The following is a 15178-nucleotide window of genomic DNA, read 5'->3' on the forward strand; positions in this document are numbered from 1 at the left end:
GTATCTCCAGGTCAATAAAAATAAAATAATTAATGTTTAGCATTAATAATTGTTGAACAGGGACAGTTATAAACCATTGAATAGTTCCCTTTCACCACAAATTTAGCTATTGCAGGTATTCAGAAGTAAATGCATTTAAGAATTGAAATAGAAGGCAATGTGGAATGTCTTGTGTTAAGTTTAACCATGAATATTATTATAAGCATATAAGTATAGTTGCATGAGTATAAGTATACATTATATATTGCATGCATGTATTCATCACCTCTGTTTGTCTTATTTATTTGTGTTACAACAATAGGCTATTTTTGACCTTGATTTCAAAGACATTGTTCAGAAGATCAACGGATAATGAAAGAACATTGAGTGATTGAACAGACTCAGACAACTTATAAATATATGCTTTACCCAAGACTCAAGTCCTGATTGGATCTTATACTCCGGTATGAAGTCATAAAAGTTTGTATGCTCCTTGCATGCCATAAGCAAGCCTAAAGGACATTGCCAGTTATGGATACAATGCTGCAAATCCATTAATAAACTCGGCTATCATTTATTAATAGTTACTATTTGATTCAGAAGAATCAAATTAAAAGCTCTTATAGCATCAACAGGTGGGACGGATTTATCTTTTACATCAACACATACAGGTTTTGGTTGTGGTACATCACAGTAGTTAATCATTTATTTTGCCCTAAAAAATATTTTGGGTCAGACGCTGATATTCATAATACAAAATGAAATGAAGTACATTTTAAACACATTCAACATTTTCGATGAGGCAATATTTCAATAAACATAACATTGTTCATATTCTCTTTTCAATATTCAACCTCCGTGTGACCTACACTCACCATACATCTCGAAGCATCCCAAGGATAAGTGCCACTCAAATGCCAAATGCATATTGAAATGTAACTGAGCCCATTGAAGACATGGCCTTATTGGGATTGTGCCACGCTGCAGAATCTCAACTATAAAAGACATCTACAGAGGAGATGAGGAGATGCAGGGAAGACTTAGAGGCTACATCTCAGGGTAAGTCCGGCGCAGGCAGCAGCTGCCAGGGAGTGGAAAGTAGGGTCCTTTTAAAATGCTTTCGGCCTCTTGCCACATATGTGGCTCTGTGAGGATGTTAACGCTAATGCTTTAGGGATTTATTGTAGTATTACATGAATTACATATTTACGAGGACTTAATGATTTGCTGGACTTGCTTTTGAAGTGCTGTAAATTATGACGCGTAAAGCTGAGTGATGGAAAGCGATTCTGATAATGCTACTACTACTCATACTGTTACTACTACTACTACTACTACTACTACTACTACTACTACTACTACTACTACTATTACCACTAATTTACTAGTACTTTTACTATAGTATTACTACTGCTATTACTACAACTACAACTACTACTGCTACTACTACTGCCCCTACTGTTAACATTACTACTACTACTACTACTACTACTACTACTACTACTACTACTACTACTACTACTAATAATAATAATAATATAGTACTTCTGATACTACTCCTACTACTGCTATATTACTACTGCTGATAATACAATTACTACTATAACTACTAGGTGATAATAATCAAAAGATAAGTATTTGATTCTGCAATATTATATTATTCAATAAGTGAGATGCTTATGATAGGCTTTATTTACTAAGAATAAAATCCTTAAATTATAATGATGCTAGAAATGCAACGTTAATTTAATTTAAAACTACATGAAATGAACTTGTTTGTGCAAAACTTAAGCTCAACATATATAGCATGTATAATACCATTATATATTTTTACATCATTAATGTATAACATGAATATTCTTCAACAGGATCTCGTCTTTAACATTTCTTCTGTGACTGGGAAGGAACAGGTGATCTTTTATAAGATTTATTTTATATTAAAGAAATTTCAGATTTTAAGCTGTGTTGTCGCAGGTTATAATGTGAAATAATACATGGTGGTAATTCAACATGGAAGACTAACTTAGTATCTCCTTCCAGTAAGCAGCCACCATGAGCACGGACGCGGAGATGGCCGTTTACGGCAAGGCCGCCATATACCTTCGTAAGCCAGAGAGGGAGAGGATCGAGGCCCAGAGCAAGCCCTTTGACGCCAAGTCCTCTGGTTATGTGGCTGACGCAAAGGAAATGTACCTCAAGTGCACCATCGTCAAGAAGGAAGGGGGCAAGATCACAGTGAAACTGATGGAAGGCGCCGAGGTACACCGCAGTTCATATAATTGATTTCGGTGTGACCATTTCAAGATTTAAAATGACTCAATCCCTTCCCCACCTTATTTTAGGAGAGGACAGTCAAGGAGGATGATGTCACACAGATGAATCCTCCCAAGTATGACAAGATTGAGGACATGGCCATGATGACCTATCTCAATGAAGCCTCTGTGTTGTATAACCTCAAAGAGCGTTATGCAGCATGGATGATCTACGTAAGATAGCCTGCCTGCTCCGTAAAATGCAGCATACTCATAAGAAGTACTAACAGAAGGGTCCAGGTGTTCATAGCCATGTTATTCCCCTCAGACCTACTCTGGGCTGTTCTGCGCCACTGTAAACCCCTACAAGTGGCTCCCAGTGTACGACTCAGATGTCGTAGCTGCCTACAGAGGAAAGAAGCGTATGGAGGCTCCACCCCACATCTTCTCTGTCTCTGACAATGCCTACCAGTTCATGGCTACCGGTATGTCTAACTTCACAACGATAATACAAATCAGTACACTGTCCTACAGATCTCCATGTCTAACCTGTAATACTTTCCATTTACAGATAGAGAGAATCAGTCTGTCTTGATCACGTAAGTTCTGCTTTGGTTCAACCCGGTGTATTTAAAAGATACAGTTGAGTACTTTCTATTAAATACATGTTTCTATACACAGTGGAGAATCCGGTGCTGGAAAGACTGTGAACACCAAGCGTGTCATCCAGTACTTTGCCACTATTTCAGTTAGTGGTGGTGGAGAGAAGAAGAAGGAAAACAAAATGGGGGTACGAAATCACTGGTTCACTGGACAATCGTTCGCTCTGGACTCGTAGCACTGCTCCTCTCATTCTCTCTCCCCATGTGAAACTACAGGGATCTCTAGAGGACCAGATCATTGCTGCCAACCCCCTGCTGGAGGCCTACGGTAATGCCAAGACCGTGAGGAATGACAACTCCTCTCGCTTTGTAAGTATGGAGCACTTCAGCCTGTACATCTTCAGGCCCTTGATCGATCATTAGGAAGGAGTATAACCAAAGTTTATCCAAAACAGGGTAAATTCATCAGGATCCATTTCAATACTAGTGGCAAACTGGCTAGTGCTGATATTGAGACATGTAAGTATCCATTTCAGACGGTGAATACATTTCAACACCTGGATGAATCGTTTTTCATTAATGATGTAATCATACAGATCTGCTGGAGAAGTCTAGAGTGACATTCCAGCTGCCAGATGAGAGAGGCTACCACATCTTCTACCAGATGATGACCAACCACAAGCCTGAGATCATTGGTGAGATGGATGATCATGAGCCTTGTAACACAACGTTATGGCAAGAGAGCCTATAGCAGTGAATGAGCTACTTATTGGTGCTTCATCTCAGGAACTGTCCATTGTAAAGCAAGATGTATTACATTATAAGTCAACTACTAACTACATGCAAAATCTAACCATGGAGTCCTGTTTTGATCTCCAGAGATGACGCTCATCACCAGCAATCCCTACGACTTCCCCATGTGCAGTCAGGGTCAGATCACTGTGGCTAGTATCGATGACAAAGAGGAGCTGGATGCTACAGATGTGAGCTTGACTTCCACTGCATTTACTTCTTTCTCCGAACATGCTTTAGTAGGTACTCTGCAATAAAACCTCTTCAGGACTAAAATGATTTTTCTTTTCTTTTAAATGCAGACTGCTATCGACATTCTGGGCTTCAGTAATGAAGAGAAGATGGCCATCTACAAGCTCACTGGTGCTGTGCTTCACCACGGTAACATGAAGTTCAAGCAGAAGCAGCGTGAGGAGCAGGCTGAGCCAGACGGCAATGAGGGCGAGTACCTTTCCTCTTAAATAGTGCTGGACTTTTGATTGATTTGGAGTAAAATATTGTACATAATTGTAAAGGTTGTATGAGATGGGACTGTAGGATGTAAACTGTGATGTAAATATAGTCCATATTGCTTTCACAGAGGCTGACAAAATCGGCTACCTGCTGGGCCTGAACTCAGCTGATATGCTGAAGGCTCTCTGCTACCCCAGAGTGAAGGTCGGCAATGAGTACGTCACCAAGGGTCAGACTGTACCTCAGGTAACCAAGATAACAAGGCTTGATTCATCGAAAAGATATAAAGAATTTGTATAGATTTCATATTGACTGCATTGTCAAGTCTGATTCCGTTAGATTACCTTTATCAGGAAATCCAAGCTCAGGTCATTCAATTTTGTGTGTATAAATCAATTTATTTCTGTAGCCCTTAATCACAGTTACAGTCTCAAAGGGCTTAACAGGCAATTTATTGATGACACTCCCCTAACCCCCGAGGCAGCAAGAAAAAACGTCCAGGGATGTTTAGGGGTGCAATTGGTGACATAATTTGCAAACATTGTAATACAAGCAAACATTATAAATCATCGTTTTTAGTCCATGTGAAAATGTCCTGTATTTCCAAAGGTCCACAACTCAGTGAGTGCCCTGGCCAAGTCTACCTATGAGAAGATGTTCTTGTGGATGGTCATCCGCATCAACGAGATGCTGGACACCAAGCAACCCAGACAGTACTTCATTGGAGTGCTGGATATCGCTGGTTTTGAGATCTTTAATGTGAGCTGATCATTAACTCATTTTTATTTGAAACATTTCTGGATTTCAACATCTCATTTATTTGAGATTAAAATGCTTTCCAACTAATAGTTCAACAGCATGGAGCAGCTGTGCATCAACTTCACCAATGAGAAACTGCAACAGTTCTTCAACCACCACATGTTCGTCTTGGAGCAAGAGGAGTACAAGAAGGAGGGTATCATCTGGGAGTTCATTGACTTCGGCATGGACTTGGCTGCCTGCATTGAGCTTATTGAGAAGGTACACAATGATATTCTGAGATGATCCCACCATTCATGGTCTGTTCCAAACACACCTTACCATAACACTTTGTGTGTTTTCTTCTACTCAGCCAATGGGCATCTTCTCCATCCTCGAAGAGGAGTGCATGTTCCCCAAGGCCTCAGATGTGACCTTCAAGGCCAAGCTGTATGACCAGCATCTTGGCAAAACCAAAGCATTTGAGAAGCCCAAGCCTGCCAAAGGCAAGGCTGAGGCCCACTTCTCCCTGGTGCACTACGCTGGAACAGTGGACTACAACATCACTGGCTGGCTGGACAAGAACAAGGACCCCCTGAACGACTCTGTGGTTCAACTCTACCAGAAGTCTTCAGTTAAACTGCTGCCTGTCCTGTATCCCCCCGTAATAGAAGGTACAAAAGTGGGATGTTATTTTCAAGTATTATGTACAGGAACCTTTTAAAACTAATAATACGAAAATCTTTATTTTTAATTACAGAAACTGGAGGTGCTAAGAAGGGAGCAAAGAAGAAGGGTGGTTCCATGCAAACCGTGTCTTCCCAGTTCAGGGTAACATTTTATGTTTTCAACCAGATCTAATGCCATTTCATGAAGATATCGTTGATGTCAATTATAGTCATTGTCATTATATTTTTGCACCCAACTTCGTGTATCTACAGGAGAATCTGGGCAAGCTGATGACCAACTTGAGGAGCACCCATCCTCACTTTGTGCGTTGCCTGATTCCAAATGAGTCAAAGACTCCAGGTACAATTACACCAGTGTCTGCATCAATTGATTTGTAAAGACGCTTATTGGTAATGAATCAATCAACAATATTATTAATTATGGGAAAATACCTTCTAACAGGTCTGATGGAGAACTTCCTGGTTATCCACCAGCTGAGGTGTAACGGTGTACTGGAGGGTATCAGAATCTGCAGAAAGGGCTTCCCCAGCAGAATCCTCTATGCTGACTTCAAGCAGAGGTAACCATTAATGAACCATCATACGCTACTATGGGCTTTGAAAATCCACATTGTGAGATTATGATAACAAACATCACCATGGCCTCTCTCATCTAAGGTACAAAGTACTGAATGCCAGCGTCATCCCTGAGGGACAGTTTATTGACAACAAGAAGGCTTCTGAGAAGCTGCTTGGCTCAATTGACGTGAACCATGATGAATACAAATTTGGCCACACCAAGGTAAACACCAAACACTCTTCTGTATTCAATATATTGAGGAGATTTCAGGCAAAACCAGAATGAATGACCATTTGCCATCTCCTTCCAAGGTGTTTTTCAAGGCTGGTCTGCTCGGTCTCCTTGAGGAGATGCGAGATGAGAAGCTAGCCATCCTGGTCGGATTGACTCAGGCTCTCTCCCGGGGATTCCTCATGAGGACAGAGTTTAAGAAGATGATGGAGAGGAGGCAAGTTGAAGATTCTACATAATCCTGTTGTGTGCCATATACTAGATATTCTTTAAACAATGAATGATAGTGTGATTAAAAAAAACAATGTTTTTTTTTTTTAACCATAGGGAAGCCGTCTTCACTATTCAGTACAACATCCGCTCATTCATGAACGTCAAAACCTGGCCATGGATGAAGGTGTACTACAAGATCAAGCCTCTTCTGAAGAGTGCTGAGACAGAGAAGGAGCTTTCTCAGATGAAGGAGAACTACGATAAGATGAAGACAGACCTTGCCACTGCCCTGGGAAAGAAGAAGGAACTGGAGGAGAAAATGGTCTCTCTTCTGCAGGAGAAAAATGATCTGCAGCTGCAAGTGGCATCTGTACGTGTCATAGATGTTGATCTGTTTACCACAAAATGATTGGTAGAATCCATGGAAATGTTCATGAATTTTTATTTGTTTTGTATTATGAAACAGGAATCAGATAACCTGTCAGATGCTGAGGAAAGATGTGAGGGACTTATCAAGAATAAGATCCAGCTTGAGGCCAAACTTAAGGAGACAACTGAGAGATTGGAGGACGAGGAGGAGATGAATGCTGAGCTGACTGCCAAGAAGAGGAAGCTAGAGGATGAATGCTCTGAGCTCAAGAAGGATATTGATGACCTGGAGCTTACCTTGGCCAAAGTGGAGAAGGAGAAACACGCCACTGAGAACAAGGTTTGTAAAGATGGAATCCATCTGAGGATGGAGATTTTGAACCATTGTATGCCAACACCTTCTATCCTGTATATTAGGTGAAGAACCTGACTGAGGAGATGGCCTCTATGGATGAGAATGTTGCCAAGCTGTCAAAGGAGAAGAAAGCCCTCCAAGAGGCACACCAGCAGACCCTTGATGACCTGCAGGCAGAGGAAGACAAAGTCAACACTCTGACCAAGGCCAAAACAAAGCTGGAACAGCAAGTGGATGATGTACGTTCATTTGATAACATACAATTCATATTAATGTATAGAGTCATATACCTTGTATAATAACAAGTAAATGTTGAAATATGAAGCTTGAAGGTTCTCTGGAGCAAGAGAAGAAGCTTCGTATGGACCTTGAGAGAGCCAAGCGAAAGCTTGAGGGTGATCTGAAGCTGGCTCAGGAATCCATCATGGATCTTGAGAACGATAAGCAGCAGTCTGATGAAAAGATCAAGAAGTAAATATACATTTTCAGTGATTCATAATATGGTTCAGAATACTAACAATGCAATTTGGGAACTGTGTTTCATTTTCATCAATCATAAAATCATTTCCCTGTGAATCTCCAAGGAAGGACTTTGAGACCAGCCAACTTCTGAGCAAGATTGAAGATGAGCAGTCCCTGGGCGCTCAGCTTCAGAAGAAGATTAAGGAGCTTCAGGTGATCCTGTGGTGTTGAGATAATTTCCAATATAAAAATGTGCTTTTCTGTATTAATTCCCTCATCCCCATCCCTTATTCCTAGGCCCGCATTGAGGAGCTAGAGGAAGAGATTGAGGCTGAGCGTGCTGCTCGTGCCAAGGTTGAGAAGCAGAGAGCTGACCTCTCCAGGGAACTTGAGGAGATCAGTGAGAGGCTCGAGGAGGCCGGGGGAGCCACTTCTGCTCAGATTGAGATGAACAAGAAGCGCGAGGCTGAGTTCCAGAAGCTGCGTCGTGATCTGGAGGAGTCCACCCTGCAGCATGAAGCCACTGCCGCTGCTCTGCGCAAGAAGCAGGCGGACAGCGTCGCAGAGCTGGGAGAGCAGATCGACAACCTCCAGCGCGTCAAACAGAAGCTGGAGAAGGAGAAGAGCGAATTCAAGATGGAGATTGACGACCTCTCCAGCAACATGGAAGCTGTTGCCAAGGCGAAGGTAAAATTGAGTTAATGCATATATTGTAAAACTGAATGAGTCAAGTTGGCTAAACATACTCACCTAAACAAATGCCAATGACCAGGGTAACCTTGAGAAGATGTGCCGTACTCTGGAGGACCAGCTCAGTGAGCTCAAGTCTAAGAATGACGAGAACGTCCGCCAGATGAATGATGCCAGCGCTCAGAGGGCGAGGCTGCTCACTGAGAATGGTGAGTTAATTTACCTTCTACTCTTATGGCTGAATTTGTTGACAGATACAGATTTTTTATTGATCCAAGATTAATTGATTTAGCTGCACTACATATTCAACATACTTCTATGTGAAAACCCATTCAAATCTTCTCCTAAACAGGTGAGTTTGGTCGTCAGCTTGAGGAGAAAGACGCCCTTGTGACCCAGCTGACCAGAGGCAAGCAGGCCTTCACACAGCAGTTGGAGGAGCTGAAGAGACATGTTGAGGAGGAGGTTAAGGTAGGCAATTTCAAAGTAATTAAAACATTTTTTTAATTTTTTTAAATAGTTTGATTGAAAAATAGATATATTCATTTGTAGTTGTGAAGACATGTGCCCCTAATTGCAGAATTCAAATTGCTCTCTTGTAGGCCAAGAATGCTCTTGCTCATGGTGTGCAATCCGCCCGCCACGACTGCGACCTCCTGAGGGAGCAGTTTGAGGAGGAGCAGGAGGCCAAGGCTGAGCTGCAGCGTGGGATGTCCAAGGCCAACGGTGAGGTGGCTACGTGGAGGAGCAAGTATGAAACTGATGCCATCCAGCGCACTGAGGAGCTTGAGGAGGCCAAGTGAGTCAAATTTACTGGTTTATTGTCGGTTTCATTTCAAAAACTACAATTCAGTTCCTCAATCATTATTTTTATTATTATTATTATTATGAAAGGAAAAAACTGGCCCAGCGCCTTCAGGATGCTGAGGAGCAGATTGAGGCTACCAACTCCAAGTGTGCCTCTCTGGAGAAGACCAAGCAGAGGCTCTTGGGTGAGGTGGAGGACCTCATGGTTGATGTGGAGAGGGCTAACGGACTGGCTGCCAACCTTGACAAGAAGCAGAGGAACTTTGACAAGGTAATACTGCTCTCTCTTTGGGGTTTTACGCTGTCAACAAAGCATCATGTAAGAGAGCCAGATCTATGATATTATGTATTATGTTATTCAGGTTCTAGCAGAGTGGAAGCAGAAGTATGAGGAGGGACAGGCAGAGCTTGAGGGATCTCTGAAAGAGACTCGTTCTCTCAGCACTGAGCTTTTCAAGATGAAGAACTCCTACGAGGAAACTCTGGATCATCTGGAGACACTGAAGCGCGAGAACAAGAACCTGCAGCGTAAGTTCCCCAATGAGCACGACATATCCTTTACACATTTCAGCAAAATGCTGATATGAACATATAGCGCTATGTATATCTTGCTTAAAAATACACAAATTCTGCAGAGGAGATCTCTGACATTACCGAACAACTTGGTGAGACTGGTAAGAGCATCCATGAGCTGGAGAAGTCCAAGAAGCAGGTGGAGACTGAGAAGGTGGAGATCCAAACAGCCCTTGAGGAAGCTGAGGTGATTAAATCAGAGAAGTCTTGTTTTTCTTTCCATATATTCCTCTAAAATTTTTAATAAAAATATGCCCAACCCTTAATTTAACAGTCAATACTATATCTATAGGGAACTCTGGAGCATGAAGAATCCAAGATTCTGCGTGTCCAACTGGAGCTCAACCAGGTCAAGGGTGAGGTTGACAGGAAGATAGCTGAGAAGGATGAGGAGATCGAGCAGATCAAGAGGAACAGCCAGAGGCTTATGGACTCCATGCAGACTACTCTGGACTCTGAGGTCAGGAGCAGAAATGATGCCCTGAGAATCAAGAAGAAGATGGAGGGAGACCTGAACGAGATGGAGATCCAGCTGAGCCATGCCAACCGCCAGGCTGCTGAGGCCCAGAAGCAGCTGAGGAACGTGCAGGGACAACTCAAGGTATAGGACTCCAGTCCACTGTTAAGACCGATGTTTGTATTCCACCAATCAAAACACTGGTTTAGCATGTGATATTAATCACGATGTCCTCCTGCTGATCATTTCAGGATTCCCAACTGCACCTTGACGATGCCATCAGAGTAGCGGATGACCTGAAGGAGCAAGCTGCCATGGTGGAGCGTAGGAACGGCCTCATGATGGCTGAGCTTGAGGAGCTGAGGGCAGCTCTGGAACAGACAGAGAGAGGCCGCAAAGTGGCTGAGACAGAGCTGGTGGATGCTAGCGAGCGTGTTGGACTGCTGCACTCCCAGGTTAATTCAGATTGGAGAACATATGAGAGACTGATCTAAAAATGAATGGTGATTGGGAATGCATGGATGAACACATAACCAAGCTAAATGTATTTATTTACATTGTAGAACACAAGCCTTTTGAACACAAAGAAGAAGCTTGAGACTGACCTTGTCCAAGTCCAGGGCGAGGTGGATGACGTTGTTCAGGAAGCCAGAAATGCTGAGGAGAAGGCCAAGAAGGCCATCACTGATGTAGGTCATACCATTATTCCATGCCGTATGTTTGAAAGATCATTGGTTACTTAAAGACGTTCCTGATTAACAATATGATTACGATCTCAGGCTGCCATGATGGCTGAGGAGCTGAAGAAAGAACAGGATACTAGCTCTCACCTGGAGAGGATGAAGAAGAACCTGGAGGTCACAGTGAAGGACCTGCAGCACCGTCTGGATGAGGCTGAGAACCTGGCCATGAAGGGTGGCAAGAAGCAGCTCCAGAAACTGGAGTCCCGGGTAAAAGAATGTCCCACAGATCTATGTGTACATCCAGACCATCAGGAACTGAGTTTAATTGCTTGATTTCCCAAAGGTGCGCGAGCTGGAGACAGAGGTTGAAGCTGAACAGAGACGTGGAGCAGATGCTATTAAGGGTGTCCGCAAGTATGAGAGGAGGGTGAAGGAACTCACATACCAGGTATGCCACAGAAATATTACTCATAGCTTTTATCTTGAAAAAGATATTGAAAAGATTTGAGTCTCCACCCCCTAAAGTGACCTTCTACACCTTTTTCCTACCCACAAATTTAGACTGAGGAGGACAAGAAGAATGGCTGCAGGCTCCAGGATCTGGTTGACAAGCTGCAGATGAAGGTGAAGGCCTACAAGAGGCAGTCTGAGGAAGCGGTAAGCCAAACCCTAACCTTGACTTCTTGAATACGGTTGTGACCTGGCTTTCAGTGGATCCCATTGGAACCTAACACACTGTGAACGGCCCAACAGGAGGAGCAGGCCAACTCCTACCTGTCCAAGTGCAGGAAGGTTCAGCATGAGCTGGAGGAGGCTGAGGAGCGGGCTGACATCGCTGAGTCTCAGGTCAACAAGCTGAGGGCCAAGAGCCGCGATACTGGCAAGGTAACCTCCTCACCCTCACTGGTACTTCTTCATGACCCAAACATTCACTCTTGAACATCTGTTCATCTAACTAACTGTTTTTTTCTTTTCACAGGCAAAGGAGGCAGAGTAACACTGCTTATTCAGAAATCACAGTCATAAAATATGACGACGGTTACGAATAATAATAAAAAGCTTGTTCCTGATCCTTTGGTGTTCTTTGTCTTTTGTAATCCTTGCAAACGTTTTTGGATAAAGTATGAGTCACTGTTGATCTACACAGGAATACACTGTCCACATTTCACCTGATACTAAAGAGTATAGATAGATGAAAGAGTCCTTCAGGTTGAATCGGGACATTGATTCTTTAGCAGAGCTTGTAGAGTTCCAGACATAACGAATACTATGGCTCAGCTGACCAGTAGAAAGCCACTATGACACACGGCAATCAGTCACCAATACAACCCATTGACTTATACAATAAATACAATACATAACATGATCCTCAACAATGAGGCTGAAAATTGACCAATCTTAAAACTAACAATGAAGCAAAGCTAAATGGAATTGGATAGGAATTTCTCTACCTTGTTGTCGTGGAAATATAAATCGTAATGTTAATATACAATTATATACAAATTACACAAACCCTGTTTATATAATTACTAGTCAATTGAAAATAATTTCTATCCATTCTCCTTGGATAGCTTGCATTTGCATTGCCACTGTTGCCGAGAAGACTGATACTGAGGCCAATTAACAGACTTCTGTGTTGTGTCGATTCTTTTAACTGTCTTGCAGACTTGCAGACATGTCCACTTCACCCATAGTGTATTGCAATTCAACTTGGTCTTTCTCTGTCATGGCCAATCCTGAACTTTCCACGATGGTTACGCCCCCCACCTTTGTTTCCTCTGTATTAACTACCAACAATGTGAAAGTTTCCCTATAGGAATCATGTACACCAATTGTCTCATGCTATAACTTTGATGCCTGTATCATGATTCCATGATCATGCTCTAAAATTAAATCAAATATTTTGCTGGCTAAAGCGTCCTAAAAATAAGTTATTCTTCATCACTTGTTAAACTTTTGATCATCAAATGGCCACTGGTTGCCCAAACTACTAATGTATTACTGATCAAGGGACCATTCAGTCATCCCTTAATATATTGGGAAATAACATATACCCATCCCCACCACCCCAAATCCAATGAATTACTACAGAAGAAATTGTATCATGAGACACTTGCAAAGATGATTTTCGCTAGTGACACTAAATGAGACGAGAAACATTGTCTCGTTTAGAAAACTTCCAACCAGTCCACCCAGTGGAACGCAGGATCTAGAGTCTCATTGGTCAGTGCAGCTGCTTAATAAGTCACTAAGGAGACAAGTACAGCAAAGCGGTGAATAGCACTTGGCATAAAGGAAGAGGTGGGGGAAACAATAAGTAGAGGCATCCACCATGGGTTGACAAAAACAAGCCCATGCAGAAGTCAAGAACTTTCAAATACTTTACATTTAAGTATCTGAAATTAAACATCCCACGAGCAAAACCAGCTATACGCTTCAAAGTTCTTGTTAAACTGATATCCACTATCTATTTTGCCTCTATTTCTAGTTACTCTAGTGACACTATTCCTCTACAAGAGAGCAGGAAGACCATAAAAATTAGGCTTGGCCAGTGAAAAGCTGATTGTTTCAAAGGAAGGAACAGGAAGGACCTTGGTGGACCTTGATGGTTGGCTGCAAACACGAATACCATAGCAAAAGAAAACGGAATAGAGGGAGCTAGACTGGTAAAAGCAAGGCATTGGGTCAGACTAAGTGAGCATTAACCAGTTCACTATCCACTTCATCAATTGGAAACCTGCAACAAGTTAAACCAGCAAGGTCATGATACACAAGTCTAAACTATGAAGACTTGTGTTCTCATCAAACAGTTAATACCCTAATCAATTATTTGTCAAAATTAGGAAATATTATGGCTAAAGTAACAAGGACAAAACTGGGAGTCTTTAAACTTAAAATAAGTAACACCAAAATAACAAACTCTGTCATCAGTGTACTAAAGGTTACTTACGGATACCCAGGTGGACCAAAACAATGAAAATGAACACGTAAAAGGACAGATCCTCAAGACTCGTCCCAGCATCTTACTATTCCTCCTCTTTAACCTCCTTCTCTTGACTCTGTTCATCCTCCCCTTCCTTCTCCTCCTGAACCAACAAGGCTCCCCCACAGCTCTTTCCTTCCCCACCTTCCGTCCCCCACTGGTGGAGTGGGGGAAACAATGGAGCAGGTCGCGACCATTGGACCTCTGGAACAAACGTCGTCGTGTCTCCCCCTCGCTCATTCATCATCATATAATATTAATCAAACATGACAGTCATTTGGCAACCCGGCCTCCATTTCCCTAAGGTGGCTCCCTTTGTTGAACAACGGGCGCAATTGGACTTTGTAGACCAAGCCCTCAGGTATTAAGAGAAGCTTATGATCTACCACCGGATAAAAGAAAACAACATTAGTCTCATGCCGAATGAGGGTGCCAAATGCCTATGCAGTGTTCAACTAATCTAGTGGTCCGAACACAACAGACAGCCATTCAGGCGGACGTAAAGGCCGCTAGGACAAACAGTGAAACAGATCACATGATGTAATTCTTCCAGAATGTTCCTCCAGGAGTCTGCCAGGCTCTGGTAAGGCCGTGCCCAAGGCTGAGTGGCAGCCTATTTTTACCCCTGATTCCTGCCTTTATCCCTGTGAGTATATAACAACATCTGTTATATTATACCATTGAATGTGCACGAGCTTCCAGGGAACATGATCTGGATGTCATTGTAGGGCATTGCAAAGACGTAGTAATATGGAGACATATGGTGTCGTACTGTATCGACGAAAATAAATTGACCATGTATGATGATTGATGATTATGTTTCAATGAAGTCATGGATCTGTTTTTTTCTAGTTTTTTCCACTATCCGTTTCATCTCCTTCGTATCTTTCCTTCTTTAAAATAAAATGATTTGTAAAACAAATTCGCATTTATACAAGTATTCAATACACCTTTACCTACATAAGGAATATAAAATAAATGTATCTATGTACATTTCAACATTTTCAGAACCAGTTATTTGAGAGCGCATGTTTAACGGTGGTCTGCTTTGGATTTTATTGTCGGGATTTAAAAAACTCACACAATGTGTTGTTCACCCCTCGTTGTTGAATGCATTTCTTGGCAGCTGTTACCTGGCCCAATGTGAGGACTCTTGTTGGACAACGTTTTGTACACCATTTTGCAAAGTATTTATTGCCGAATTCAATAAGTTGATGGAAATTAGATGCATCCTACGCGTAATGAGTTTGACTCCCTCCTATGAAGTGCACGCATAATGCCCACGTGTGTC

General features: G+C 42.2%; 1 protein-coding gene across 1 annotated transcript; it reads left to right on the top strand.

Moving 5' to 3' along the window:
- Positions 1 to 1018: 1018 nt before the first annotated feature.
- LOC307079057 (myosin heavy chain, fast skeletal muscle-like) lies at positions 1019 to 11974 on the top strand. The gene is made up of 41 exons (XM_079741126.1): positions 1019 to 1038; positions 1848 to 1889; positions 2020 to 2238; positions 2322 to 2465; positions 2560 to 2716; positions 2803 to 2830; positions 2913 to 3021; positions 3110 to 3202; positions 3289 to 3352; positions 3430 to 3528; positions 3713 to 3816; positions 3928 to 4066; positions 4206 to 4324; positions 4688 to 4837; positions 4928 to 5098; positions 5190 to 5490; positions 5577 to 5647; positions 5758 to 5845; positions 5948 to 6065; positions 6163 to 6286; positions 6376 to 6512; positions 6623 to 6878; positions 6975 to 7217; positions 7295 to 7471; positions 7558 to 7703; positions 7817 to 7907; positions 7992 to 8381; positions 8467 to 8593; positions 8737 to 8855; positions 8987 to 9183; positions 9279 to 9462; positions 9554 to 9719; positions 9827 to 9951; positions 10057 to 10365; positions 10473 to 10676; positions 10785 to 10910; positions 11001 to 11171; positions 11248 to 11352; positions 11466 to 11561; positions 11658 to 11789; positions 11884 to 11974. Exons 3-41 carry the CDS (start codon positions 2032 to 2034, stop codon positions 11899 to 11901), a joined length of 5805 nt encoding a protein of 1934 aa, XP_079597252.1. The 5' UTR covers positions 1019 to 1038; positions 1848 to 1889; positions 2020 to 2031; the 3' UTR covers positions 11902 to 11974.
- The last annotated feature ends 3204 nt before the right edge of the window (positions 11975 to 15178 follow it).

This window comes from Pollachius pollachius (genome assembly GCF_949987615.1).
Source record: "Pollachius pollachius genome assembly, chromosome: 8".
Lineage (NCBI taxonomy): Eukaryota > Metazoa > Chordata > Actinopteri > Gadiformes > Gadidae > Pollachius > Pollachius pollachius.